Source organism: Falco peregrinus, chromosome 2 (assembly GCF_023634155.1).
Source record: "Falco peregrinus isolate bFalPer1 chromosome 2, bFalPer1.pri, whole genome shotgun sequence".
In the NCBI taxonomy this organism is placed as follows: domain Eukaryota; kingdom Metazoa; phylum Chordata; class Aves; order Falconiformes; family Falconidae; genus Falco; species Falco peregrinus.
The window spans coordinates 124,412,102-124,438,624 of record NC_073722.1 but is presented as its reverse complement, the minus strand read 5'-3'; the positions used below and the strand labels follow the sequence as shown (position 1 = coordinate 124,438,624).

The following is a 26,523-nucleotide window of genomic DNA, read 5'->3' as shown; positions in this document are numbered from 1 at the left end:
TCTCCAGGAGAAGACGGACCAGCTGGAAAAAGGGATGCCCCCGACGGGGTGTCTGGGGAAGAGGCTTGAAGAAAAGCCAAAGCAAACAGTGGGTGCAGATGCTGGGGAGGAGAATGCAGCTTGACAGGAGAGGAGGTGGGAAACAATGAGCTGTCCAGAGCACGAGCCGCTTCTGGGAGCAGAGACCATCTGCTCTTCACCAGCCTGAATGGTGCCGAGCCGCATCCCACATTCCTTTGTTCCCCAGTTTAAAGGGAATTGCAGGCTGCCAGTGCTGAAAGCCAAACACAGACCCTCAGAGTTCAGCCACATCTTACCTTTTGTCTGAATTTCCTCCGTCTCCTTCTCCTGAAGCATCTTCTCTTGCAGCCATTAGCTTGTAGCACATTTTTACACCTCAGAGTCCCGAGTAGGTGGATGAAAAGCCCAGGAGGATGTTGCACTTAGCAGAAATTAAACAAACTGTGCACGCAAGGTGGGATAGTTGGGAAAGTCTCTGTGTGGCTTTAGCCAGATAGCTAGGGAATTCAGAGAGGATAAAGTGACCCTAGAAGTATATGCAGCACGTAAAAGTGGCAGAGGCGAATAAATAAAAACTACTTTCAACTCAGTAACCTAATAATAAGTCTTAGAGTCGTAAATCTGGCTAGATAATAATGATGGGTTGAGCCCGCTCTGCCAGGAGGGGCGAGGGTGCTGTGAGTGGCTGTTAACCTAAAGCAGGGGGACAGAGATGGAGTGGAGAGCTGTGACATGTGAGAGCCAGATAGAGTTTTTAAATATTATTTTTTTTAATGTAGGGTTAATGCACGGATGAACTAAAGCAGCTTCATACCTCTGGAAATCATTTACTTGGCAGCTGGGGGGAAAGGTATTTTTCTATGGCATGTCTTCCATTGCATGGCCCTCCTGGGCAGTCGTGCTCTTGGAAATGGTTTTGTCTCTTGTAAAAAAGCCTGACATTTTACCAAACACATTTTGTGTGATCACTTTTTTGTAGTGTTGCTGGACACAGATGTCCACACTCGACACATGCCTTGTACAGAGGAAGCTGCCATCAGAGGGGGCCCCCCTCTGTCACACATTAGGGGTGGCACGACAGAGGCAGAGCTAAGTGTTGTGGCTGCTTTTTCCTTGGCTGCTGGTGTGGCTTTTAGTGCTGCAAAAACACTGGTTGTTCTTTTACTGTTTGCATTTCCTCCTATCTGTACTCCATGCATATACGTTACGTATAGAATAGATTCTCTGTTTACTTCAGTGAAGTAATGGACCAAAATGCATCCTTTGGGCATCTTGTGAGCACTCGGTTCAGTTGTCAGTCCCAGGCCTTTTGTGCTTTGCTAGATTTGCAGTGCTGGCTCTGGGTGCTTCCCGCACCAGAAGGTGTACGTACACCGGGTACACTGGGGGTATGTACATCCCCAGCCTGACGCCGTGCCATAGGCTCCGCACTCAGCGCCCTGCGGCTGCACAGCTCTGCTGGGGGAAGCGGGATGATTAAACACCTTTCAGGGTCACACCCACCACCTTTAGTCTCCACGGTGGTAAGATTTGCAGGTCACTCACCAGGCGCTGTTTGAATGCCCAGTGGCTTCATCCCAAAGACAGGAGCAATAAAGGAAATTCAGGCTTTTCTAAACTCTGCCCAGCCGCCGGTACCCAAGCCCTTGCATTGGGATGGGTAAAACACCGCATCCGAGAGCATTTTAAAGGACTTCATCAAGGTTCGTCTAAAATCGAGGCACTTTTAAGCTGCATTAAATAAACGCCAGCCAGCTGGGCTCTGTCTGGGGAGTGCTCCTGCTCCTTCCCAGGCAGGCAGCAGTGGGGGCAGGACCCCGACGAGCCCGGAGCTGGAGCCGCCAGCCCCACGCAGGGACGCCGGTGGGTTGCTGTTGGCTGGGTGTAGATGCAGGTGCAACCTCTGGCCCCATGGATGTCCGTCCCTGCACGTCACCTGCCCTTGCTGCCTGGCTCACATAGGAGTTTAAGTTTGGGTTGTGTGGGTTTTTTGCCTTGTGGCACTGCTCTGTGCTTTGAACTTTGTTTCTTGCTGGTTTTCCCCGACTCCTTCATTCTGCTGTTGTTTTGTGTTGGGTTTTTTTTTTCAGCAAAATGAGTTGCAGGCTCGTTCAACAGCGCTATTAAGGGTTCAGCCGTAACCAGCTCATTGCTCAGGATTACCCTGGCTGCAATCCCGTGCCTGCACATGCTCCTGTGCGGGGGCTTTCTGCGGGAGCATGGCTGCAGCGGGGGTCCCGGCTCCCCCACAGGGGCTGAGCACCGGGGGGGGTCCGAGGGCTTCCCACAGGCAGGCTCCTTGCTGCCAGACCAGACCTGCCCGTGAGCAATCCGGGGTAGGGATGGTCTTTATCACTTACCCACCACTATGTGTGTGGGTTTTTTTGTCGAGGTGGTGTATTAAACCTTTATTATATTTATGTAACTCCTGGGGTAATATGATCTGAATTTAATTACTGGAGCCAGTTTTCTTTCTGAATGCATCTGAAGAGCTTGTCAAAAGCCTGTGGTTAAGTCTTTTGCGCTCATGTTTAACGCGATACAAATGTGGATGGCTTGGTGTAAACACGTGCACCAGGGCTCTTGGACACTGAGGGCGAAGGCGGCCGTGAGCCCCGTGTCGCTTTGCGGGGGCTTTGCCTCTGCACGGCAGCTCTGTCGGCAAAGCCCTGCATCGAATGTGGGCGCCCCGTGATTTTTGGCTATGGATGCAATACTGCACCGTGTCCCAGCCAGGTTTGGTAGGAGACCACCTGGAAACACCCGGTACAGAGCATGCAAGGCAAGGAGAAGCCCAGATATTCAGGGCTGGAAGCTGGTGCCTCTCCGGCAGCCAGGGAGAGGAAGGAGGAGGAGGAATCCACTGCAAAAATGTTCTCAAACATGGTTGAATGGGGGTGAGCAGCTCCAAAAGTGAGATTCTGAGAAAAGCGGTGCTAAATAATGACAGGTAGCAGCCTCTGTCTGAAGGGATATTTTTACTGGGCCGGCAGCAGGAAGCATAATTTTCTTTAAATGACATGTATATCTAGACCATGCTGTAATACAAAGCCAGCCAGGGCGGCGCTTTTCTAAAGTGGGAAATTACATTTCGTAATGCGTACAGCACATTCAGTGGGCAGGGAATGCAGCTGGGGGTCAGCAAGTGTTTGCCGGCCGCTGGATCCAGGGATGCTGCCGCACACCAGGGCAGCGCAGATGAAAAATATCTGTTTTCTGCCATGTCCCCATCAGCAATGGGGCACGTTTCCCCCTCCGAACTCTGTAGATTTAAAATAGGCATTTGGGTTCTTTTTTTCTACAAACATGAGGTATCATTCGTGGCCAGAATGAACATATATTTGTACTGATGTGGCTGTAATTATAGTATTCTATATACGTTGTGTACAATAGATGTATTATCCTTGTACCCCTGGCACTGCTGTTGTTAAGAGGCTATTGATGCTTCAGTTACAAAACTTGTTTTTTCCAGAGGTTTCTAAGTTTCCATAAAAGTCTATTCTGGGCTGAAACTCTGTGCCAAGTCTTAGGCCAAGATTGAAAATTCTTTTCTGAAATTTTATTTTGAGCCAGTTTGAGTGTTGTTACAGAAGGTGCATAAGGGCACAGAGTAAATTTTTTGTCTTGCGTACTATGAGCAACTCTGACTTCTAAAGAATTTGTTTTGCATAACCATTCTGGAGATGCAAAATGCTGCCATCCCCAGCAGGGATTTAACCCCTGTTCTTTATACACGAGTATAAAGTGCCGTTGGTATTGGCCTGTACTTGGTATTTGTGCCCTGCTTCTGAGTGTCAGGGAGGTTTTTGGTGGCAAAGAGCTCCTGGCTTTGGCACCAGCGGAGCACCCTCCTCAGCTGGGTGCAGCTGCAGGCTTTGGGCAGCAAGTGCTGAAGGAAGTTGGGTTTTGCACGGTTTATTTTAGTCTCCTTCTAGCCCACAGAAAGAGGCAGGTCTCTAAATTAGGTGGTCTGAATTACTTTTGAAGGGCTTCCCTGGCAGAGAATCCAGGCTCTAGCATTAGATGATGCAAATACATCACCCTTGTGCTTATATACAGGTTTATCGATGCAAACACATCATTTCTAGTAAGTATGGAATGTATCTCCTCTCTAAAGCCTGTTCTGTCTTCTTGCAAGCCATAGCCTCTGCTCCGGAGGGTGGAATAATTGCTTCCAGAAAAAGCTACCTAGTTTCTGAGAATGGGCTTAACTGTTGGTGGCAACTTCTCTGATTAATTAAACCTTAAAAAAAATCCAGAGAAGCCTGCTTTTTTAACAGCTTTATTTTGCTTCAATCTGGATGAAACCACAGCAGGTGAAAGAAGCCGGGAAGCAGTAGCGATTCCTGCTTGGTCCATGCTCTGCTGGGCACCCCTGATGCTCCTAATGATGAACTGTGCTGCATGCTGCCTTACAGCTGAACAAAACTCACCGTAATGAAAAAAGGCACAAGCACATTACTGTGGTTTTGTTCTCCCCACCTGTGTTCTGCTGAAGTGCTGGGCACTCAGGAAATGGTGTCTCCAAATAGAAGCAGGACACAATGGGGAACTCATTTTTTTCACCTGTAATTTGTTCTGCCCGGCACAGTCTCTAGTAACGATCCCTGGAAGAAAGGAAAGAGCAGTTCTTCAATGCAGACAGACCCTCAGCGGAGAGGAGGCAGGCTGCTGGCACGAGGCTGAAAACCTGCTGTCAGCGCTGGGCTTCAAGGGAATCACAACCTGGGAGGACTTGCAGGCACTGGTTTGGATGCAGGAGGACCGGGGTGTTGGGGGAGAGCATCTATGCCCTCTGAGTGCATGATGAGGATATCTATGATTTACAAGTCTAAATGCTGTTTCTTTTTTTTTATTTCTGCTTTCTGGAAAGCAAAAGAGCTCTTAGATGCCAAAGGAAGAGTGTGCCAAGGACTCCCAGCGTCAGTCGCCCCTTGGTGGTGGTCACTCGGTCCGCCTGTGACAGCGATGAGCCCGAGGTCAGGAGAGCACCTGCAGCACAGAAACAGCATGGCCAGTGCCCGAGCCAGCTGTTTGCGTGAGAAAAATGCATATAAACAGTAACAAGGAGTGGGCCAGGAGCAGGACTCAAGTCAGTTAATAAGGAGATGCTAAGTCCAAAGGAAAATGTAAAATAATTTCTGTATTTGAATCTGAGCAATTTATGTGGTGAGCCTCTGGTTCTCAGAGGGCTCTGCAAAGCTCTGATAAAAAGAGAAACAGTGAAAGCGCAGCTGCTTACCTGAAGCTTCTGCATCGCTGGACAAAATCATTCCAACATTCCTGGGCTTTTTGCAAACTCTCTGCAGAATGGCAAGAGCAATCGGAGCAGGCGCGTTCTTTCCAGCTGAGACACAAAAGCCGCAGGGGACAGAAGGGCCACATCCACCTAACTGAAATCTGAGAATAATGTTCCAGCTCTGGCCATCGATTTGTTGTCTCGCTACTGAACTTGTGCTCCCCTCTCAACACAGCACAAGAAAGGACGGGCAGAACCTTCCATCCTTTGTATGTTGATGGCAAGGAACAGGCTGCTGTGCTGCAGGCATCTCCTACCCGCTGTGCTCCATGGCCAGGCGTCGCGGGGTTCGCCGTCCTTTCACCAGCAGGATGAGCAGGGATGCTACCGGAGAATTTGGAAATGTCCTTGGCACTTTTAATGCTTACTTTTTTTTCTTTTTACTTTTTTAATGCTTACTGTTTTTTCTTTTTACTTTTGAAAGGCTGAGTCACTACCTACTCAACAAAAGGAAATTGAGTTGATCACGTTTCCTTTCTGAAACACGATGGATTAGTGCATTACAACTGCAGCGCAATGAACTGCGTTTCCATAATATCCTGTTGACAGAACTCCTTAGGTGAGCACCTGTGCACAACTTTCTTTTTTCAAAGAAATACTTCTGTCAGGAGATCCTTTAAAAAGAAAGTGGAAGGAACGGCCATCCACATCAGGCAGGGAAGAAGTGCCATTCCACATGTGCCGCTGTGGTTTCAGAGCTCATGATGCGACACGGAGTCCATCAGCCCAAAGTGATGAGAACTGGAAAAAAATCCCACTGCTTCAGCATGAGCTGTCAGTCATTTAGGTACAGAAAACAAACTGGAGGCTTACTGGCATAAGCACCAGCAAAATGGGGAGTTCAGATGTTTGAATTCCTTAAAGTGTTGAATTCTATATTCCAAACTCAAGCGCTGCTTGCTTGCCTATGCAGAGCAGAAACAGGGTGCTAAGGAGAGCTGGGGACCGGGCAGTCCTGGCGCTGGGTCGCCTCCGTAGGTGCTGCGTACCTGGAAAGCGAGGGCAGCCCCCACGCCCCCGGCACAGGGAGGTGGTGGGGTGCTGCCCTGCAGCTCAAGGACAAATTTTGCCATGGTCTGGATGTCCTCAGCCCGTATCGCCAGCAGCCGCTTGGGGTTGGACTGGGACCAGCGCATCACCCCCCTGATCTCCGTGCACATTTTTTAAGTATAAACAGAGACCACCACAAACATCAAAGTGCCCAGAATTCGGCTTCTGTTCCATTTAATGCTGGATGGATCAAGCCAAGAAGTGTTGGGTGGGTTGGGTTGGTTTTTTTGGAAGCTCAAGTTATGCCATTTTATTTACTCAGTCTTCATTAGGCTAAACTAAAGGGCATTATTTAATTCAGTACTTTTATCTAATGCTTGTTGTCAAGGGGGAAACTACTGAAAAAAGGAAGTTTCCAGTTACGGGTTGAAGCAAGCCTTCCTGCTGGCTCTTTGTTTTTCCCTAAAGGAAGTGCTAGCACAAAGGTTGGGTGGGATTTGACCATTTTCTGTATGTGAAGGATCTGAAGAAGCCTGGACCCACCGATGCTGGGCCGCCCGTTCTTGGGGGTCACCTGGTGGAAGCAGCCTCCCCCCCAAAAGTCCAACCCAAACCTCCCTCCTGAAACCTCCCCTGCAAAAATCTGCCCCCCAGAGCCCCCTCCCCAAAACCTTGCCCCACAATCCCTTCCCCTGAAATCCACACCCCCAAACCACCCCCCCAAACCCTCCCCCTCCAAACCCTTTCCCCCCACTCCCCCACACCACCCCCCCCCGAGCCTCGCCATACCGGCCCACGGGATTTCTGCTGCTGGGGGCCGCCGGTCCCCACTCCAGGGCTGGGGCTCGGCTCTGGGCATCTCCAGACAGGAGATCTTCGCTGGGGTGAGGTGTGAAGGCAGAGGCTCCTGCAGGGCCACCACGCCTGCCCATGCTGGCCCTGCTCCCGCTGCTGGGCTTTGAGACCCTTTTCTTCTTGTCTGGATGAGGACAGAGTCTCCTGATTCAGTTTTCCAAGGAAAAATGTAGAGTCCATCACGCTGCTACCGAGTTGCACCGGGGCACCCGTGGTGCTCGTGTGATGCTTGTGCAGCTCCTCAGGTGCACAAAACCAGCTCCAACAAGGCATTTCCAGTGCTGTTGCCTGGAGCTGCTGAGCTCCTCCTGGAGCCGCTGGTCCTGGGGGAGCGCCGGGAGCTGCCCGCTTCCCTCCCTTCCGCTGCAGCGCTCCAGATGTTCCCACCACCTCTGGGCTTCATCCTGTGCTCAGCCTTTCCCAGCAACTTGCAGGAGGCGTTGAGGAAAACAAGCGGCTTGTGCTCACAGGGATGGGAAGAGGATCATTAAGATTTTAGTGATTTGATTTTTTTTTTTAATCAATTAAGCTTTGAGTGCATCCCGCTCGTCAGCAAAAAGTGAGGCTGGGGGCTGGTGAGGGGCTTGGCCAGGGGGTGACCGAGCGGGAAACGTCACGCGGTGTCGAGCCACTGAGGCAGGGATGCAACAGGCGGAGATGACAGGAGTTCATCGTTGGTATTCAAGGCAGCATTTTCAATGCCTTAATTATATTTTGGGTAATGGCATAAAATACTGGCAGCCGCCTGGATGCCAGCGGGAACTGGCAGCGCTGGGTGCGTCCAGGCGGCTCCCACCCAGGCGTAAACCCCTGTGCCTACCTCCAGCCCCTTCCTCTGGGCATTGGCTGGGAGGTGGGGGGGTCCCTGGGAGAGGGGGGGGTCCTCAGGGGGGTGTCCCAGGGAGTGGGGGGGTCCCTGGGAATTGGGGGTTCTTTGGAGGAGGGGAGCGGAGGTCCCTGGGATGGTGGGGTTCCTGGGAGAGGGGGTGCTTCTGAGGAGGGGTCCCTGGGAGGGGGGGGGGGGCCTTGGGGGGGGGGGGGCTTGGGGGTGATCATTGGGAGAGAGGACGGTGGTCCTTGGGAGGGTGGGGGTCCTCGGGTGGGTTTCGGAGAGGGGTGTCATTGGGGGTGGGGGTTCCGGTAGAGGAGTGTCATCGCGATGGGAGGGGGCTCCCCGGACGGGGGTGCCATTTGTGGGGGGTTCCCGGGAGGGGGGGTCGCCGGGAGAGGGGTCCCGGCGCTGCGGCGCGGCCCGGCCCGGGGGCGGGGGGGCTGCGCGGCGTGGGGCGCGCTCCGCCCGGGGCGGTGCAGCGCGGCCCCGGCCCTGCGCCCGGCGGGGAGCGGCGCAGCGCAGCGGCGGGGGCGGCGGGGGGCTCCGGCGGGCGGGGCGGGGCGCGGGGGCGGCCCCCCCGGTGCGGACGGGAAGGGGAAGGCCGAGGCCGGCGGAGGAAGAGGAGGAGCCGTGCCGCACCTGCCGGGCGCGGCGGGCCGAGCGGCTGGTCCCGGTGAGGGTGCCGCGGGCGGTGGTGCGGGGCCGCCGCGGGAGGGCGGGCAGCCGGGGGGAGGCCGGGCCCGCGCTGCCGTTGCCGGTTGCGGGAGCGCCCGGCAGCGAGGGGCTTCGGGGAGCGGGGCCGGCGCCTGCGTGCGGACCCGCAGTGGGGCCGGGTGCGGGGAGCGGCGCGGGGTGCGGAGCCGCCGGGGGCCGGGTGCGGGGAGCGGCGCGGGGTGCGGAGCCCCAGTGGGGCCGGGTGCGGGGAGCGGGACCGAGTGCGGAGCCGCCGGGGGCCGGGCCGGCTGGGGGGAGCCGTGCTGGATGCGGAGCCCCGGCGGGGCCGGGTGCGGGGGCTGGTGGGGAGAGCGGTGCGGGGTGCGGAGCCCCCGGGGGGCGGGCGGATGCGGGGAGCCGTGCTGGATGCGGAGCCCCAGCGGGGCCGGGTGCGGAGCGCGGTGCGGAGCCGGGGCAGCCCTGGTGCGGCCCCGCAGCCCCAGCCCGCAGGGAGCCGCTCTGCAGCTGCCGGGCTCCGTGGTGCCGGAGCCGCAGCCGCTTCCCTCGGGATCCAGATGGGGAGGAAGATTCCGCCCGTTTTTAAAAACGCATAAATAACCCATTTCGCTTAAATAATTGAAGAGCAGTAAAAAGCACATCAGTGTTTAAGTATCATCTACGTTGCCGTCGCCTTGCAGCAAGATCGGTAATTTTATTTTCTTATCTTTCTGCAGGTGGTGTTCACTAAGTTGTTGGCTTTTTTTTTTTTTATTCTCTTAAGCCACAGCTCATTTAGCTGAGGTGTGCACACATGCACACCCGCGCCCTGTTCACGCACACGCACACATACACATGCACATACACCACCACCACCACCCCCCCCCTTGTTTATTTGTTTGCTTTTAGCTTATGAAGTGAGGGCTGCCGGGCATACAGCACCAAATCACAGCAGCTTAAATCCCTTAAAGCCCGGCCAGGCTGATGCCTGGGGAAGCGAGGGAAGCCTCGAGTAGGGTCTGATCTTTATCCCCCCGTAAGGACCGCCAGCATCTCTGATCCGGAACTGAAGTACGAACCAAATAATCTCCTTGGGATTGCTTGGGCTGAGGTGCCAGCAAGCGTTTCAGCCACTTCTGTCAGTACGAGACCATAAACAAGGGGCGACATTGAGGGAGGCTTTTGCAGGTTCAGAGTATTTGCGTTTTTCTCCGGTATTTATTCAGATAAATGTCTTGGCAGCTTCTTTTTCTGTTCAACCTATGTGTTTGTTTTCCTCCTCTGGAGTTCCTAGGAGGGTTTGGGTTTGTCAGCGTTCAAGTGATGCTTCAACGTTCTTAATTTTGTGTTCTGCAGCTTCATTAGCTTACGCAGAGATGGCAGGTGTAATATCAAGAAATCAATTAACGTTCTTAAAACAACCCCTCCTCCAACCTGTCTGACGTAAATTAAAGCATGGGGGCATTCCAGGGAAGATTGGAAGAGTTACTGGTTTGTTTGGGTTTTTTAATAAATGGATAGAAAATAATTAAAAAAACAGTAAGTGGCATTAGAAGTTGAATCCTATTAAATCTCTGCCAGTTTTTTGGATTTTATTAGGATGGAGCAGTGTGACTGGGGGAGGGTTTGGCTTTGGTGCAGCCATGTAGCATTCGGTGGGGACCATGGTGGAGCTTGTCCTCTCCAAAGGACTTTGAATCTGCTTCTGAAAGCAAAGGGTGGGAGTCTGGGCACATAACAGGGCATGCTGTGAGCATAGGGCAGAAGCACATTATTTTTTATGACCTGTAAGCAACAGCTGCTGCTCTTCATTATTTTTAAAACATTCTGCTGTCATTTTGAAACATTTCTTGCTCGAAAATATCCAGAGGAGTTGGATGCAATTTTCCTGCAAGAGTTAGTTATTAGCATAGGGTGATGTTTAAGCAGTTCGTGTGGGGTGGTCTGGGGTTTTTTTGAGCAAAACGGGGTTGTTATTTGGGAGGGAGGAAGCCGGACTAGATGATCTCCAGAGGTCCCTTCCAACCCCAACCGTTCTGTGATTCTGGGATGTTTGAAGTCGATTCAATGGGACGTTATCAAAGCGCTGCAGGTGGGATCTCTTCCCAAGGCTCGGCTTCCCGGGATGTGCAGCCGTGTCCCCCACAGGTCCTTGTGCTGCCTGTGCCTGCTGGGGTCACTGCCCCGTGGGGGACCCCAGCACCCACAGCAGAGGAGGCCATGAGCAGTGGGATCGGGATCTGTTGCTTGCAGAGCCTTCCCCCTCCTCTCCTCCCTCCTGCGCTCGGAGGAATGCAGGCTCTGGGAGAGCTCTCTGTAAAGCAGTTTGTGCATTTGAAGTTCTTCAAGCTCAGCTCATAGCAGCGGTGCTGACATTCAAGCAACCTCATGTATTTCATTAGATGATGTCTGCACTCCCAAAATAGATTTCTATATTAAAATACAGCTGGGAAGGAAGCTTGAGCCATGTGTTGTCTAACAGATAACAGAGAAACCAGGTCCTGCCGCAGAGCTGTGCTGAACACGCAGCACCAAAAACATCAGTCCGCTTTCTGAACAAGCGTTGGCAGCTGTAAAACCAGAAATAGGGATGTGTTCTTAAAATCCGCACTGTGTTTTGTTGGAAACGCTGGGCAATGGCTCGGTCGGTCACGGCATGAAGGTGTTGCTGGAGGTGGGACGGGGCCGGAGCAGCTGGGGAGCTGCAGCAGCCCACGCTGGTTCTGCTGGCCCTGCTGAGCTGCTCACGGTTGTATTTCACCTTCACAGGTGAGAAAACAGAGATGTAGATGGACCAGTGACTCCAAACCTCCAGCAGCAAAGTGGTGGCAACGCTGGGGATAGAAACGTGGTGGTTCCCCAGCCTGCCATCCCTCACCAGGTACGTCCCGGTGGAATTGGATGCTGTCTCTTAGAAGAGCGTTTCAAAATCTTTTTTTTTTTTTATTTTTTCCCCAAATATTATCTTCAGCACTACTGTGCTGTACGGTTGGCCTAATGAAAAAGTGGGGAAAAAAAATTAAAAGGAAAGTATGTAGTGTTGGATCTGCTCCCAAATGGAAAGGCGTTACTCATGGTAAATTGAACAGTTTGCCTGGGGTGAGGTGGCTCTTGCTTTCAGATGCATCGATCTGGCTGGCTGCCCTGAGCCCATGGGACATGGGACGCTGGAGCTGTGCTCCGAGATAAATACTTTGCTTTGTAATTCATGTGTAGCAAAATGAAAATAAGCCCAGGTTAGCTCAAGTCTTAGCACAAATGCTGATCCTGCTTCTGGGTGGAGGATTGCATCCCGAGGCCTCTCCCAGCCAGTTTTCCCAGCTCTCTCGTTGTGAACAAGTGCAACCAATTTCTTCATGTAGCAGGCATCTGGCATATATACAGGAAGGCATTGAAAATATGAAAAAGTGAAAGTGAAATATCTATCTGAAAATATAAAAATATGAGGTACTGAATGCTGCAAATGCCTGGCTTCTGCTTTTTGAATTATTTTGTCATTTAATACAGATTTGGGTTTTGTTTGTAGGTTGTTTTATTTTTTTTTCTTTTTTAACTAGCCTGGAAAAATGGCACCAGCTGTTCCAAGAGAAGCAGGAGTATGGAGGCAAACCAGAGCTCTCTTGTTCAAGAACTGTCTTATTAAGTGTAGGACTAAAAAAAGCAGCGTTCAGGTAAGCGGAGTGCGTGTTCACTGCTGCCTTCGTACCCGCAGTTATTCTGCGTTTACCAGTAGCTCCTGAGTTAGAGGCAATGCTCAGTTCTGTTACCATCTTTCTGAAGTTTCACGATCTGCTCTAATTTTGGGTTGAAATAAGCTTTTTCAGAAGATATTTTGTGATCCTTTGGCTGAAAATGTGTTGTCATGCATAAGGCATTGTCCAGAAAATACCCTGGAATTAATACTGCAGCCTTAGCGCGCTTCTAAAACCCAGTTAGTTGCGCCCATAACTGAGCAGTGTGGTGGGATTAGACCTCTCCAAAAGATTTTTATCTTTCCTAACAGTTCAGCCCTGTGCATAGGTGATGTGTGTGATGCTTTAAGATGAATTTTAGGGTGAAGAAGAGATAGTACAGTGCTTGGCTAGACTGGTTTAATGCTTCATGGTTTGTGTTTTGCTACTTTCCAAAGAGCATGAAGTTGCTGATTTTTTTTAAAGCGTGTAGAATCATCCCTTTGTACCTTAAAACAGCTTCTTAGGTTACCGATGAATGCGATTAAAATCCTGCTTCAGTGCCAGAGAAGGATTTGGCATTAAAATTGCTGTTGCATTGAAAACGTTCAGGGAACTTTACAGTCAAGTAATGAAACTCACGGTCCCTCCCTTAAGCTTCGTGTAACTAAGGTAAACTTTGTTTCTACGACTGCTCTTTGAAATTTTCATATTTCTTACTTTCCTTGTACAGGAGGTCCTTTTCCCACTCTTTTTCCTGTTTTGGCTGATTCTGATGAGCATGATGCATCCGCACAGGAAATACGGCGAGCTCGGCAACTCCAACCTCGGCACCCTGGATACCTCCATGCTGGTGAATTTTGTCATCGGATACACGCCGCCCACCCGAATGGCACGAGAAATCATGAAGAAAGTGGCTTTTGATAACTTTGAAGATGGTATTCACACCCTAAGAATTTTCTTGTTCTCGCTGTGTCTCGCGCTGTGGCTTGTGTTGGAAGGGGGAGCTCACTGTTGCTGCTGCTGGTAGAAAAAAAAACGTTTATTTTCCATTGCAGATAAAAGAAAAGACTGTGAAGGCTTTCTTTTGGTTTTGGTTTTTTTTTTTTGCTTGGCTGGCAAATGTTTTGGCACTACCATCTTAAAATGATTCCCATTCTTCTGTCACAGCCAAGAAGTGTTACGTGGCTGCAGGAAAGGTTTTGGGAGGACCCAGAGTACAAACAGCCCCTGAGCAGCTCTGGGCTAATTAGTACTTGTCCTGTGGCATCCTGGGGCAAATCCAGGAGATGATGCTATCCCGCAGATAATTCAGGTTGTGTTTTCTATCCTGTTGTTCTTATCAAAACAACATCTTAGAATTTTTAAAATGCTGATTCCCATTAACACCGTGTCACCTTTTCTTTTGAAAGCAATTTTTTTTGTTGGTTTAAACTGCTTTGCCTACACAGCTTACATATCTAGCAGGAACTTACCTCTCCATAACCTGATGTATTTTTAGTTTGGTGTCTTTGGTTCTCCTCCTTGTGGTATGCATGCCTCAAAGGTACCGTGGGGAAACAGGCAGCCCAGCATCTGCCTTTTCCCTGTGGGTGCCTTCAGCTACTTTGAGCAAACAATTCTGCGTTCTGCCTGTGCAGCCCATTTGCCTCCCATCCTCTGCTGAAGTTGGTGGAGAAATACCATGTTTTCATGTATTTAGCCCTTTGCAGCAGTTAATCTGCACTTCTTGAAAAGTGCTGGTGCTGGAGGATAATCTCTTGGGTGGCTGGCAGAGGATTGGGGCACAGAAGCTGTTGGAGCAGCAAAAAATCAGGGGAGGGAAAAGAAGACCTGGGGGTAAATTTGAATTACCCACCCTGCAGCTGAACAACACTCCTGCAGGTTTCTGTTCAGGAGAATAGTTCCTTCACTGGGACAAAAATATAACTGTACGTATCTCGAAAACAGAATGACTCGTTAATGATTAATGTGATGCTTCCTTAAACAGTCACAGTTTTTCTTCCTGCTGTGCTGATACCGAAATCAACATGAGAATTTCTTCTATCTCACAGGCATCATCACGGAGGAGTATTTAAGTGAGGAGGAGCTGCAAGAGGCTAGTGCTTCTAAATCCTCAAAATTTGTGGGCGTCGTGTTCAACGATGCCATGTCCTACCAGCTGAGGTTTCACAATTCCATCGCTATGTCTTCCATTTACACGGAATCGAGAGGTAAATGTGCGTGTTCTCGTATTGCTCTGTAAGGGGATAAACTGAAACATCATTCCCTCTTGTTCTTTTTTGGCCTGGTGTTGCCTGTATTGGTTTATGCGGGTTATTTCCATCATTTCTGAGGGATGGCCTCAGGCTGAGCCATCTTTGCACTGGGGATAAGACGGCTTTTTGCACTGTAAAACGCCTGCCTTTATTCTGCAGCCAGTTGCTCCAACCTGCAGAAAGGATGCGAGTCGGTAACATACTGGAGCTCAGGGTTTACAGCTCTGCAAGCCTGCATCGATGCTGCAATCATACAGGTAAACCTGAAAAAAATAACAAAACCAAGGAAGTTCAAATCCGTGGACTGCCTTAGGCTCTGTTTTTCTCATGTTGTCTATTAATTCTGTAAAATGCCATATGAAAAATTATCTTGAGTCTGATGGGGAGGCAGGATATTTCATGTGTTTTCCCGTATTTCATACAAAAGTGTTCTTCTGCGTTGAATAATGCAGGCATTTGTCTTCATTTACATCCAAATGAGCCTGAACCATACATCGCAGCAGTCTTTCAAACACAAAGGCTTGACAGTGCTCACCCCAAAATGTTATTTAAGATGCTGTACCAAAAGGGGCTGCAGAATTTGCCTTACTGCTTTGGTGTCGGCGTTCGTCAGCAGTGCCTTTCTCCCTGTTTCTTTCCCATCACTCTGCTCGTGACAGGAGGGGGTCTGTTTTTCAGGTGCTAGGAATTGCAAAATTATTAATTTTATCTCCAGATGTTCAGGTGTTCTCCAATTCCTGTGCTTTTGGCCTGGGATTTGGGGCCAGGAAGGTTTCGGGGTCTCCCCCTGGCAGTGGGGATGGAGGCTGGGCTGGGTGCGGGGCGATGCGCTGGCCGGGGGGGGCTAAGCCGGGGTCGCTGCTGCTGGGTGGGATGAGGCACTAAAATCCGAGATGATGCAGAAATACCTCTTCCCTTCCTTTCAGCTGAAGACGAATCAGTCGGTTTGGGAACAGCTTGAATTGACAAGAGCAGTGGTTATGGGAGAGGCTGCGGTGGTGGAAATAGATAATTTTCCTCGTGCGATTATTTTAATTTACCTAGTGATCGCTTTCTCGCCATTTGGATATTATTTGGCAATTCATATTGTGGCGGAAAAGGAGAGGAAGTTGAAGGAATTCTTAAAAATATTGGGACTTCATGACACTGCCTTTTGGTATGTGAGTGTTTGTTTTAACCTGTTGTTTATAAAAGAAATATAAAATGTGTAAAGGAATAATACAAAATAACACTTTCTAGGAAAATTCCCCTGTCCTGTCCTCCTTTTTTTAAATTGTTTTCAGTCTGATGAACTGAAACCCACCCAGAAGTGAGATACTGTGTAAAATCTAACAGGTGCTTGCAGTATCGTGAAAATAGGAATATTTTAATAAGTAATACCAGAGTAATGCTGTTGCACTTGTGCACGTAAAGTTATGCCAGAGTTAGAGGGATTAAATGTGACAACGTGTGAGATTTTTATGTCGTTCGGTTTTTACTGCTTTTAAATATTTTTGGCTCAATGCCTCCTCGCTGGGAGGCTCAGCAGGTCACCTGGGGTCTCTCTCCAGGGCTTAGCAGCAGTTTCCCCGACACATAATGAGATGAATCTAGCTTGATAATTTTAATGTGACGGAGCAGTCTGAGCAACAGGTTTTAATGTGTTTCCTTACCGTGATGGAAAAGGTCCTGTGCAATGTAACGGGATGGGTTTTTTTTCCAGATGAGAGGATGTAGTAATCTGAAATCATTGATAGTTGTGGAGATAAAAACGGGTTTCGCTTTGCCCTTTGCCTCAGCGGCCAGCAGCGTTTTAGCATCTTTCCCTGCTGCAGGGTACCAGCCAGCTGGGCTTGTCTGGGTTACTTTTTTCCTGGTTGCTTTTGTTTTATTTCTGCACCCAAGCTCTTTCTCTGGCAGCCGTTCCCTTTGCTGACGATACGTCCTTGGTGACAAATCTTCTCGAGCCGAGCCCTTCGCACGCAGCGATGGGCCGCTGGCCCCTCTGGCCCCTCGCACATCAGCGCTGAGCATCCCTGCTCTGGAGAAAATCATGTTACTCTTTCCAGTGTGAAATGGGAGCGATGTGCGAAGGCTCGCTGGGAGTGCAGCCCTGAGCAGCCGCTGGATCTGACAGAAGTGTGCTGCTGAGGAAGATGGGTCGTTTTTTACTACCCGTACACAAACCACCCTTGTTTCCTGAGGTCAGAATTGCTCACAGACTTGCAGCTCTGTTGTGAAAAAGAAAAGGGTTTTATTACCCTGCATAGCTACTGGAATGACCAGTGTATTAAATTTTAAATAGAATTTCTTTAATTATTGAAACCTACTGCTCAGTTACGCTCTTTTGGTTATACCAGGGAATTAATTATGCAAGTTAAAAAAAAATAAAATAAAAATCATGAATCATCTAATTGTGTATCTTTTTGATGCTGTGGGTATTGATGTGTGTGCTCTTATGCCTAGAACAATTACAAGGATGTTTATAAGAGCTCTTTTTATTTGGAGACTCTTGTTTTGTTGCAAGCTTGTGCTTTGGTGCAGCTGTCTGGAATATTAAAGAATGGTAGTTTTAGCTATTTGTGTGCGTGGATAATTCCAGCTGGGAATTCATTCACTGGTTTCTTTTCTTTGCCCCCCCCTCCCCCCCCTTCCTTTTGTTCTTAGGCTTTCCTGGGTGCTGCTCTACATGAGTCTGATTTTTGTCATGTCCATTCTGATGGCAGTGATTGCTACGGCTTCTTCCCTCTTTCCCCAGAGCAGTGCCTTTGTGATATTTCTCCTTTTTTTCCTGTATGGAATCTCTTCGGTAAGTATTCCTGGTCTCGTTGAATCCAGCATTCCCATCTCTGGCGTTTTTTTATCCCCTTCCCATCTGATCTTGTTTTCTCTACTACAGGGTTTGGATCAAATGTAGCTTCTGTAGGACTGAGTGGTGGGTGTCTTACCCATCCCGGGGACCACTCTGGTTGGGGTGTTGTATGGTCTTGACCATCGCTAGCAGGAATACCTTTTCCTACTGAGATACCTGAGTTTGTAATTGTCTTTGAACTGAGAACACTGTGCAGCACTGGTCTGAAGTCCAAAACCATGCCCTCTCCTAGACGTTTGCTGTTACTATACAGTGTAATGTTACAACCCAAATTAAAGATCAGAGAATTCATTAATGCAGCCAATTGCTTGTCTGAGTTCATAAGCAACCAGTACAGGAATAGCTCTTTGTTTACTGTCTGTCATTCACGGAAGGTGTACTAACCAGGGTGTACATGCATGCTCAGCCATATGGCTCCTTATTTTTCCTTTACCATATTTTTCAGCGCTCTGTCACCGGCATCTTTGGGAAGTAGGTCCCTCCCAGCAGCCTGTTTGTAAGGCGAGAGTAGCACGTGGGTGAACGCTGTAGTGACTATACCAGGAAAATGATGCAATTATCAGAGGCAAAATTGAAGCGATGTTCTTTCTCCTTCAGTTTTTCTAAGCCCTGTATGATTATTATTTTTTTTTAATAGATACCTTTTTTTTTTTCTTCCCCATAATCTGTTCTTAGGTTTTCTTTGCACTGATGCTGACACCTCTATTTAAAAAGTCAAAACATGTGGGTATAGTGGAGTTCTTGGCCACGCTGGCTTTTGGTTTCGTGGGCCTTAACATTGTCCTGCTGGAGGATTTCCCCAAGTCCTTCGTGTGGGTGCTCAGCCCCTTGTGTCAGTGCAGCTTCTTGATCGGCGTCGCGCAGGTGAGTGACCGCCTGCCTCTCCGCTTGCGGCCTCGTCGCGCTCACTTGTCTTGCGTTGCTTTCAAGTAGGTCTTGACGTAGATATTCTTAAATACTCTTCTTTTTTTTCTTTTATTTTTTTTTCTAATAATCTGTTGACAGCGGGGAAAAAGGCCTGTCTTACTTATCTCCCATGGCAATTTAATACCAAGTAAACTACAGTGTGCCATCAAGCAGCTGTTATTCTTCATGTTTGTTGCTGTGATTTCAGTCACTTTTTCATCTCTCTCTCTTTTTTTTTTTTTTTTTTTTTTTAAGTTTTTCCTTTTGCTTTTGCTAAGCTTTGCACCGTGTTGTCGTGTCCTCCCAGGCTGGTACCACGCCGGTGTGTAACACCTTCCTCTGTCCGTGTTTGTTGGCAGGTCATGCATCTGGAAGATTATGAAGACGGTGCTACATTTTCAAATCTATATGACGGTCCTTACCCACTCTTTATCTCCCTTATTTTATTGGTGCTGGATAGCATATTTTATCTGCTTGTAGCTGTCTACCTTGATCAGGTTATCCCAGGTACGTTCATTGGGAAAACTGAACCGAGCAGGGCCAGCATCACCGGAGCCCTGAGCCCCCTGAGCTGACCCGGCTGGTGGCAGTTCTCAATTAATTTCTGCTGTGGGGAAAGGAGGTGGTGCTATTTAGGAGGTGGTGCTATTTGTAAACACATTTTATGCTGTGACTCGGAATACCTTTAGCTGAAATCATTTATATTCTGTTATAACTACGAGATGTGGGGAGAGGTACTGGCATGTTTGGGATGGATGGCCCTTAGGCACACCAGCTGAACTCTGTTTTGCCCTCTTTCTAGAGGAAAGCCTTTGCAATTTGCTCTTAAGGGTTGAAAATTCAGGACCGCTCTGCCCGTTCCAGACCTTTCCCTGCGACGGCAGTAGTTTAACATGAAATGCAGAATTAAGTTGTTAATCTCGCGACTAATGCCTGGTTAAGCCCTTCAGCTCCCTTTGCCTCTGATCTCTCTGGCTTTATATCGCCTGCGTTTAAGTCACCGTTGTTCGGTGCCGGGGATTTCTCCTGCACAGAGAGATTTGCACATACATTTAAATTGCGAGCAGGTTCCAGCTTTGCTAACTGAGTTGTTGGGAACCGTGGCTTAAATGCAGATGATGTAAACTTGGCTGATGGAATCCCTCCGGAATGGGGATGTGGGCTGGCTGCTAGACCTTCAGCAGGGTTTTAGCTATAAAAGATAGAGATCTATATATGCACACACACATATATAAAAAATTACCTATTTAATATCTCCTATTACTGTATGATCTATAAATAAATAATACATATGTATTGAATAGTTATATAGAATATTTATATATCATATACATATATATTAAAATGTTATATATTATTATAATATATATATTATGTTTATTTTTTTTTATATATATATATATATTAAAAAAAAAGCTGAAGAGTATCCACAGCTACTGTTAAGAAATTGTCTTTTTCCCTGTATTCTCCAGGGGAGTTTGGACTACGCCGCACACCGTTCTTCTTCATGAAGCCCTCGTTTTGGTCGAAGCACAGAAAAAACTACAAAGAGCTGTACGAGAGCAGTGTCAATGGCAGTCTGAGTTTCAGTGAGATAGTGGAACCCGTGCCCTCCGAATTTCAGGGGAAAGAAGCCATCAGGTACAAGCCCTGCCCTGCCCCACCTGCAGATTAGCAGGTCGCCTGGGTCCCTGACATGTTTTGATGTGCAATTTGAAAATCGCTCTGAGTTCTCCAGGCGCTGGATTCAAATAGCATATGGTATGCATTGCAGGGTCCTCCGCACGGCTAGTTTCCATTTTCAGTGAAGCCCCATCATCAGTGACATGGATGCTCTCCAAGGATAAATCGCTGGGCTTAAAGGCAGGGTTTGTTTGTGGATTGTATTCCTTCGGCTGGAGTCCTCTCAAACCCGGCCGGTTTTCCATTCCCTCAGTTTCGCTGAGGCCACGAGAGGTGTAAGCGGTTGCAGATGTTGAAACGCCTACTCTTCTGGGAAGGTTTAGTTTCTGGTAACACACATTTTTGAGGAGAGAAAGCTGAATTCTAAGTTTGTGTGGAGGCTGTTGTGTTCTCCATAGACCAGAGTGGTTTTCCCCAGCTGCCATACGTAAGAGGGTAAACCGAAACTGAAAAATAGATGTCCATGCTGTCATCTTCCATGCTGTGTTTTGTGTCACCTGTTGTCTTGCATCTGGACTGTCATGTGTTTTCGGAGTTCCTCAGATACTATTTTCAGTATCTTCCTTGTAGCCCTTGTTGCCATCATTTTCCAGTGGCACAGCCTGATACGCGTAGGGGAACTCAGCAGCTTCACTCCTCCTGCTTGGCTCCACTAGCCTCAAATGGATGTTTGGGGTTAGTGACCAGAATGAATCTTGTGTTGTCCATGCTGTCCATGTCTCTTTGAGCATCTGCCATAGGTTGAAGGATCCGGTTCTAATCCTGACGTTCACGTGAGAACATTGTGGCCATTTTTGCATTATTCATCTACCCTGGACTCTTTCCATAGCATCCCTCCACCAGCTCACCATCATTTTTGCACTGTTTTGTCATCTTTACATCTACAGGTTTTGTTTTCTTTCATACCCGGTTCTTCTCCCCCCATTCCCACCTGTAATCCACTCTCCATCCTCGCTTTCAGGGTGGCCAGGCTTCCAAAACCCATCCTTCAAATAAACTGGTTGGTTTTTTCATTTTGAAAAACGATGGGGCCAGAGGGATGGTTTTTACCCTTCTTGGAGAGAAAGATACCTGCTTGCTTTTCCCTAATTTTGATCAAGGGCTGTCTGTAATCACATCTTTGGAGTCTCTTCTACCCACGTCTCTTTTCCATCTGGCGTCTGTTGAGTCTTCTGCTGTTCTGTGAAATTACTGGGGAGTAGCCATTCCCTTTTCTAGCTTGGGAAAACCTCTAGTGTGTTGTTCAAGAACACAGATTTGAAATAATTCAGTCTGTCATCATAGGAAATGCCCTAGAAAGTGACCAGAAAATGCTTTCTGATGGCCAGGGTGGAGATGCACAGAGTTCTGTGGCAAGGTGGCCTGTCTCTTGCCTTCATGGGTCTTTAATGTGCCTAGTGCAACCTTAGTATGGTTGCCTTGTTGTGACTGTTGCCAAGTGTTGATCATTCAAAATGACATACAAAGATCCTCAAATAGTTTATAAAATGACGTGTCTTCTTTCAGAATCAGCTGTGTTCAGAAAACATTCAGAAAAAAGGGGGAAACTGTGGAGGCTCTCAGAAGTAAGAACATTTTAGCTTTTTAGCTGCTTATCAGATGCAGAGGAGCAATAGCTGGATTGTTGAGTGACTTTTTTTTGTTTCGGTTTGGGCTTTTTGGTTTATTTTAGTGGGGTGGGGCCTTGGAGCATGAATGCCAGATGTGCTTGTGTGTGTCTTTTTGCCAAAGCGGTGAGAGTAAACTTGTATCAAATGGTACCCCAAAAGAGGAGCCTTCCCATCACAAGAAAACCTGCTGACACCGGCCCCGTTACTCCTCCTGCGCCCGTGTTAGTAGTGATATGATCTTCCCTGCCCTGTCTCCCTAATGTTTTCATCTCGTTTCCCCGTGTGGCGTTTAACGCAGCCCCCAGCCGGTGCAGGGCCCCCCAGCCCCAGGGCGCGGAGGTAAGGCGTCCCTCCGAGCCAGCGCGGATGCATACCCCATATGTTAGTATTTGAATTTACCTCTGTGCTAGGAGCTGGCTCTGGGCGCCACCAGCCCATCGCTAACATCTCCTCTCTCTCTTGCGCCTGCCTCGGGGACCAGATTTGTCCTTCGACATCTACGAAGGGCAGATCACGGCTCTGCTGGGGCACAGCGGCACCGGGAAGACGACGCTGATGAACATCCTTTGCGGGCTGTGTCCGCCGACTGACGGTGAGCTCCTCCACTCTTAGCAGGCTTTGAGTACCCTGCTTTTGATAAACCAAAGCCGTTAGCCTTTATGGTTGTTCCGGGATGCACTGAATTTTTCTCTGGATAGGGTCTGGAAAGAGTCTGCTTTAGATCCACATCCTTGTTATCCTGCTCTCTGGCTGTAAAAAAACCTCTTGGCTGATGGCTCCCGTGTTTGTTTTGTTTTGTTTTTTAAGGGTTCGTCTCTGTCTATGGGCACAAAGTCTCCGAGATCGATGAAATGCTTGAAGTGCGACAGATAGCCGGGGTGTGCCCTCAGTCCGACATACACTTTGATATATTGACTGTGGAGGAGAATCTCTCCATATTCGCTGCAATTAAAGGAATCCCTCAGAATGATTTGATACAAGAGGTAAGTCAGCTGGGCACAGACGTTATCTTACCTGATCGTTTTGAACCAGTAAGGCAAAACACCCTTTTCCTTAAGGCAAGTTTGCAGGGAAATGCTGCTTTACAGTACAGTCGACAAAGAGGTGCAGACAGATACTTGTACAAGAATAAACTCTCAGTTTTTCCTATGAAACTAAAATGCTCATGAAACATCTTAAATCCTAGTGTTTGTGTTCAAGCATAGACACCTTTTAACTTCAGGTTTGCTGGAGCTAAAGACCCTACTGTTGATGTACCGGCTGGTTTGCAGGGTGCACAGTTCAGATACAGGATACACGGGGAATTAGGAGCAGTTCATTTGACTGTTGGTTATTAATAATCTTGTTTAAAAAATATGCTTTTTTTAAAAAAAAAATAAATGTGCTTTTTCTTATGTTTTGAAGGTGCAGAAGGTGTTGCTGGATTTGGATATGCAGCCCATCAGAGACAATCAAGCTAAAAAATTAAGCGGGGGGCAGAAGAGGCGGCTGTCGGTGGGAGTTGCTGTTCTTGGGAACCCAAAGGTGCGAGCGATGGAGACAAACCTGACTTGCTGTCACTAACACACCCAAGGGTTGATGTCTCTTGTCAAAACCGACTAATAATACGTAAGATGCAGAAATTGTTCCTTTGAGTATCTGTCTCTCTTTTTTTTTTTTTTTTTTTTTTCTTCATTTGTGGTTTTAAAAATACCACTTCAACAGCTCAGCCTTTATGCTGGGGGATGCTAATGGCTTAGGTAGTGGCAGTAGCTCTGGGTTTCATCTCTCTGTGAAACCACAGCGTGACAGGTTTGATGTCATTTCTGGCAGGTGACATTTAGCCCCCAGCAGTGAACCTGTTGGAGACGTTCCTCGCAAAGCTGTCCAGGCACTTGGCACGGGGCTGTGGACGGAGAGTGCTTTTGTGTTACAGATCTGTTATTGGTGCCCTGTAAGAACGGTGGCTGCTTTGAGATCTGTGTTTAAAAATGGTGTGTATGACAGTCCACCGGGACTTGAATATAATAACATGTGTGTGTATTTAATCATCCCTTAATAGATGGACTGCAGCCGTAGCTAAACATAATTGTATCAGAAACGGAATGAAAGAGACGATGGCATTAACTTACTATGTGATTTTTCCATTTGTTGGAAGAGGAGATGAATTTATTCAAAGCACAGTGAAGACAGCTGCCTTGCTTACGCTAGGATGTTTCCTGCATGTTTTCGAGGACTAATTAGCAGGCTTCAAACAAGAAGCCCTGTATCTGTTACTTGGGTAGGATTTCCCACGGTTGATTCCTTGCACGCGGATATGGCTTTGCAAACGCTTCCTGGTTTTTCCCAAAGGTCTTGTTGCTGGATGAGCCGACTGCGGGTATGGATCCGTGTTCGCGGCACATCGTCTGGAACCTTCTGAAAAACAGGAAAGCGAATTGTGTGACCGTTTTCAGTACCCACTTCATGGACGAGGCAGATATCCTCGCCGGTGAGTGCCCTGGGTACCGGCCGGGGGGCAGAGGCAGAACAGCAGCAGCAGCCACGGAGCAGAAAGTGATGCTGCTCTAACGGTGGAATACAGCTTTGTTTGAAATACATAGTTGGGGTTTGAAACAAACTGACAATTGTGTGATTCAGAGGGCCTTCTTGATTTTTGTTTCTAGATCGTAAAGCTGTGATTTCTCAAGGGATGTTAAAATGCCTTGGATCTTCTCTCTTTCTCAAAAGCAAATGGGGAATTGGCTACCGCTTGAGGTATTCTTTTTCTGTGGTATCTTCTATGTGACATGATGTCTCTTTTTTTTTTTTTTTAATTGTTTTCTGTTTAAAATCTATAAGATAGCACCCCCTGGCCCCCAAAAAAATCCTTTCATCATGTTTGTGCTGAAGGTTTGGCGCTCTGCAGGCTGATAGTTCCGATGTGGGTGTAAGGAGAAAAGCAAGCTTTAAAACCCCCATTGCTCATCATGTGTTTTCTCAGTATGCACATCGATGCCTATTGCAACACGGAAGCTACAACTTCGCTGATAAGACAGCACATACCTGCGGCCAGCCTGATCCAGGAGAACGACGAGCAGCTCGTGTACACCTTGCCGCTCAGGGACATGGACAAGTTTGCAGGTATCGATGTTTGGGTTGCTCTGCAGGGCTGAACAGTTGCAGAAGAGAAATCCTTCAAGCATGGCCACAGCCTGCAATTCTTGTTAAATTGTCACTTCTTTTTTGTGGTTTATATATATAAATACATATATATAAAATATACATGTATTTTTTAATATATATATATATGAAAAAACCCATTGGTTGGCTGATTTGTCTGCCGCTCAGTCAGCGAGGTCTCTTCCAAGGGGGCTGCGGTGTGTTTAGAGGGACGTGGTACCCGACAGCAAGTGCTGGGGAGGTGCCTTTATTTAGCAGAAGGGTGAAGAGACCCTTTTGCCTGAGAATCCCCTCGTCCTGAAGAAGCATCCTCTTACCACAGAGCATTTTAATGGGGAGGGCTGCCCTCCAGAGAGCCTCAAGTCCTACAAAAATCAATCCCCCTTGTGACCTGTGTAGAGCCTTGTGTCGCTGCCTTGAAATTCACTGGCAAGAGGGAGCGCAGAACAGATGTGTTGATTTCACTAGATGGCAGCAATTATCTGATCAGCCCTATACAGGGCTCCTTGTTTACCTCCCAGGAAAAAAATGGAAGAAACAGTGTGTCCTTTGCGCTGTGTGGAAAGCTAGGGGAGAATCAATACTGATGTGAAAATGCAGCTCATATTCCATAAATGGTTTTTTCCCCTTTGCATTTAACCAGTTAATAATTTATTAGTTTTACCTTTAGCAGCCACTGCGTGTACTTTTGAAAAACAGACGTCTTTATGCAAGAATGAATCCATTCCCCCAAACTGTTTTAAGGAGGAGCTGAGGTCGGGAATATGCCTCAGCCACTGGAGCAGAAGTTGTGGATCTGATAAGCATCATCGGGTATCCAACTGCTCTTCCCATTTTACGCAACTGCATTTTCCTTCAGTGTGACCTTGGCTCTGAAGCTCCTCATTTTGTCAAGTCCTTCACTTCATAGGATTGACAGGAGCCTGATAGTATTTTTATCCAAAGGTGCTAAGAAGTGCTCTCACTCTGAGCATCATTTTGGTTCTTCAACCTATGCATGCTGTCCAGGTTCTCCTGCCCGGTTAAGCTGGCTTTACTGAATCTGGTATTTATTTTTTTATATATGAAAAAATATAAAATCACTGAGTGGTTTTATTTGTAAAATCTCTTTGTGCCTGGGCAGGGATCTAGGTAGGACGAGCTGTCCTGCAGTCCGTGTGGGTGATGTTTCCAGGAAAAGGGGCTCTTGCAGCTAGCTGGGAGGCAGTTCTGAGCCCAGGAGCTTTAGGATGCTGAGGTGGTTTTCATAAACACTACAGCGTTGGGAAAACATGCCCCATCTCCCATACCCGACCACAGAGTTTGAAGTTTTGTGCTAAAAGGAGCTTATCCCTCCCTTGGTCCTCAAGCCATGACCTGTGTCTTTGTAATTAAGCGACCATATTTACACGTTACCAGCTCATTCCTACCATGCAGAAGGCTTTAGGGATGCCTCTGATGTGCTTGAAGATCTCTCGGGGGGTGATGTAACCCTGTTTCAGAGCAACCACTCTTTCCCTTCTGTCTCTAGGCTTGTTTTCTGACCTGGATATTCATTCCCACTTGGGCGTTATCACGTACGGCGTTTCCATGACGACGCTGGAGGATGTCTATCTGAAGCTGGAAGTTGAGGCAGAGATTGATCAAGCAGGTGGGGTGGCCTGTGGCTGGCTTCCTGGTTCCCTCCTATTTGATTTAGTCTTAATTAGCGTAGAACTGTCCACGCCACATCAGTGCCAGCAAGAGTTTTGCTATGAAGGTAAATTATATAAAAAA

The 26,523-nt window shown here is 48.2% G+C and overlaps 1 protein-coding gene and 1 long non-coding RNA gene across 2 annotated transcripts in view; both read left to right on the top strand.

The window, feature by feature from the left end:
* LOC129783969 (uncharacterized) lies at positions 1 to 6,673 on the top strand. Its single transcript, XR_008746182.1, has 2 exons — positions 1 to 4,108; positions 4,613 to 6,673. It is a non-coding gene; the product is annotated as an uncharacterized LOC129783969 (long non-coding RNA).
* Positions 6,674 to 11,423: 4,750 nt separating this feature from the next.
* The window catches only part of ABCA5 (ATP binding cassette subfamily A member 5), a 31,883-nt gene continuing 16,783 nt past the window's right edge, over positions 11,424 to 26,523 (top strand). The window contains exons 1-18 of the mRNA XM_055795539.1: positions 11,424 to 11,529; positions 12,206 to 12,319; positions 13,053 to 13,257; positions 14,374 to 14,532; positions 14,737 to 14,834; positions 15,504 to 15,733; positions 17,224 to 17,365; positions 18,104 to 18,292; positions 18,694 to 18,841; positions 19,807 to 19,975; positions 21,524 to 21,582; positions 22,109 to 22,219; positions 22,435 to 22,610; positions 23,032 to 23,151; positions 23,959 to 24,097; positions 24,273 to 24,363; positions 24,590 to 24,729; positions 26,279 to 26,398. Of these exons, the coding sequence (XP_055651514.1) occupies positions 12,215 to 12,319; positions 13,053 to 13,257; positions 14,374 to 14,532; positions 14,737 to 14,834; positions 15,504 to 15,733; positions 17,224 to 17,365; positions 18,104 to 18,292; positions 18,694 to 18,841; positions 19,807 to 19,975; positions 21,524 to 21,582; positions 22,109 to 22,219; positions 22,435 to 22,610; positions 23,032 to 23,151; positions 23,959 to 24,097; positions 24,273 to 24,363; positions 24,590 to 24,729; positions 26,279 to 26,398 (2,401 nt within the window). The 5' untranslated portion in view covers positions 11,424 to 11,529; positions 12,206 to 12,214. The remainder of the gene's footprint in view (positions 11,530 to 12,205; positions 12,320 to 13,052; positions 13,258 to 14,373; positions 14,533 to 14,736; positions 14,835 to 15,503; positions 15,734 to 17,223; positions 17,366 to 18,103; positions 18,293 to 18,693; positions 18,842 to 19,806; positions 19,976 to 21,523; positions 21,583 to 22,108; positions 22,220 to 22,434; positions 22,611 to 23,031; positions 23,152 to 23,958; positions 24,098 to 24,272; positions 24,364 to 24,589; positions 24,730 to 26,278; positions 26,399 to 26,523) is intronic.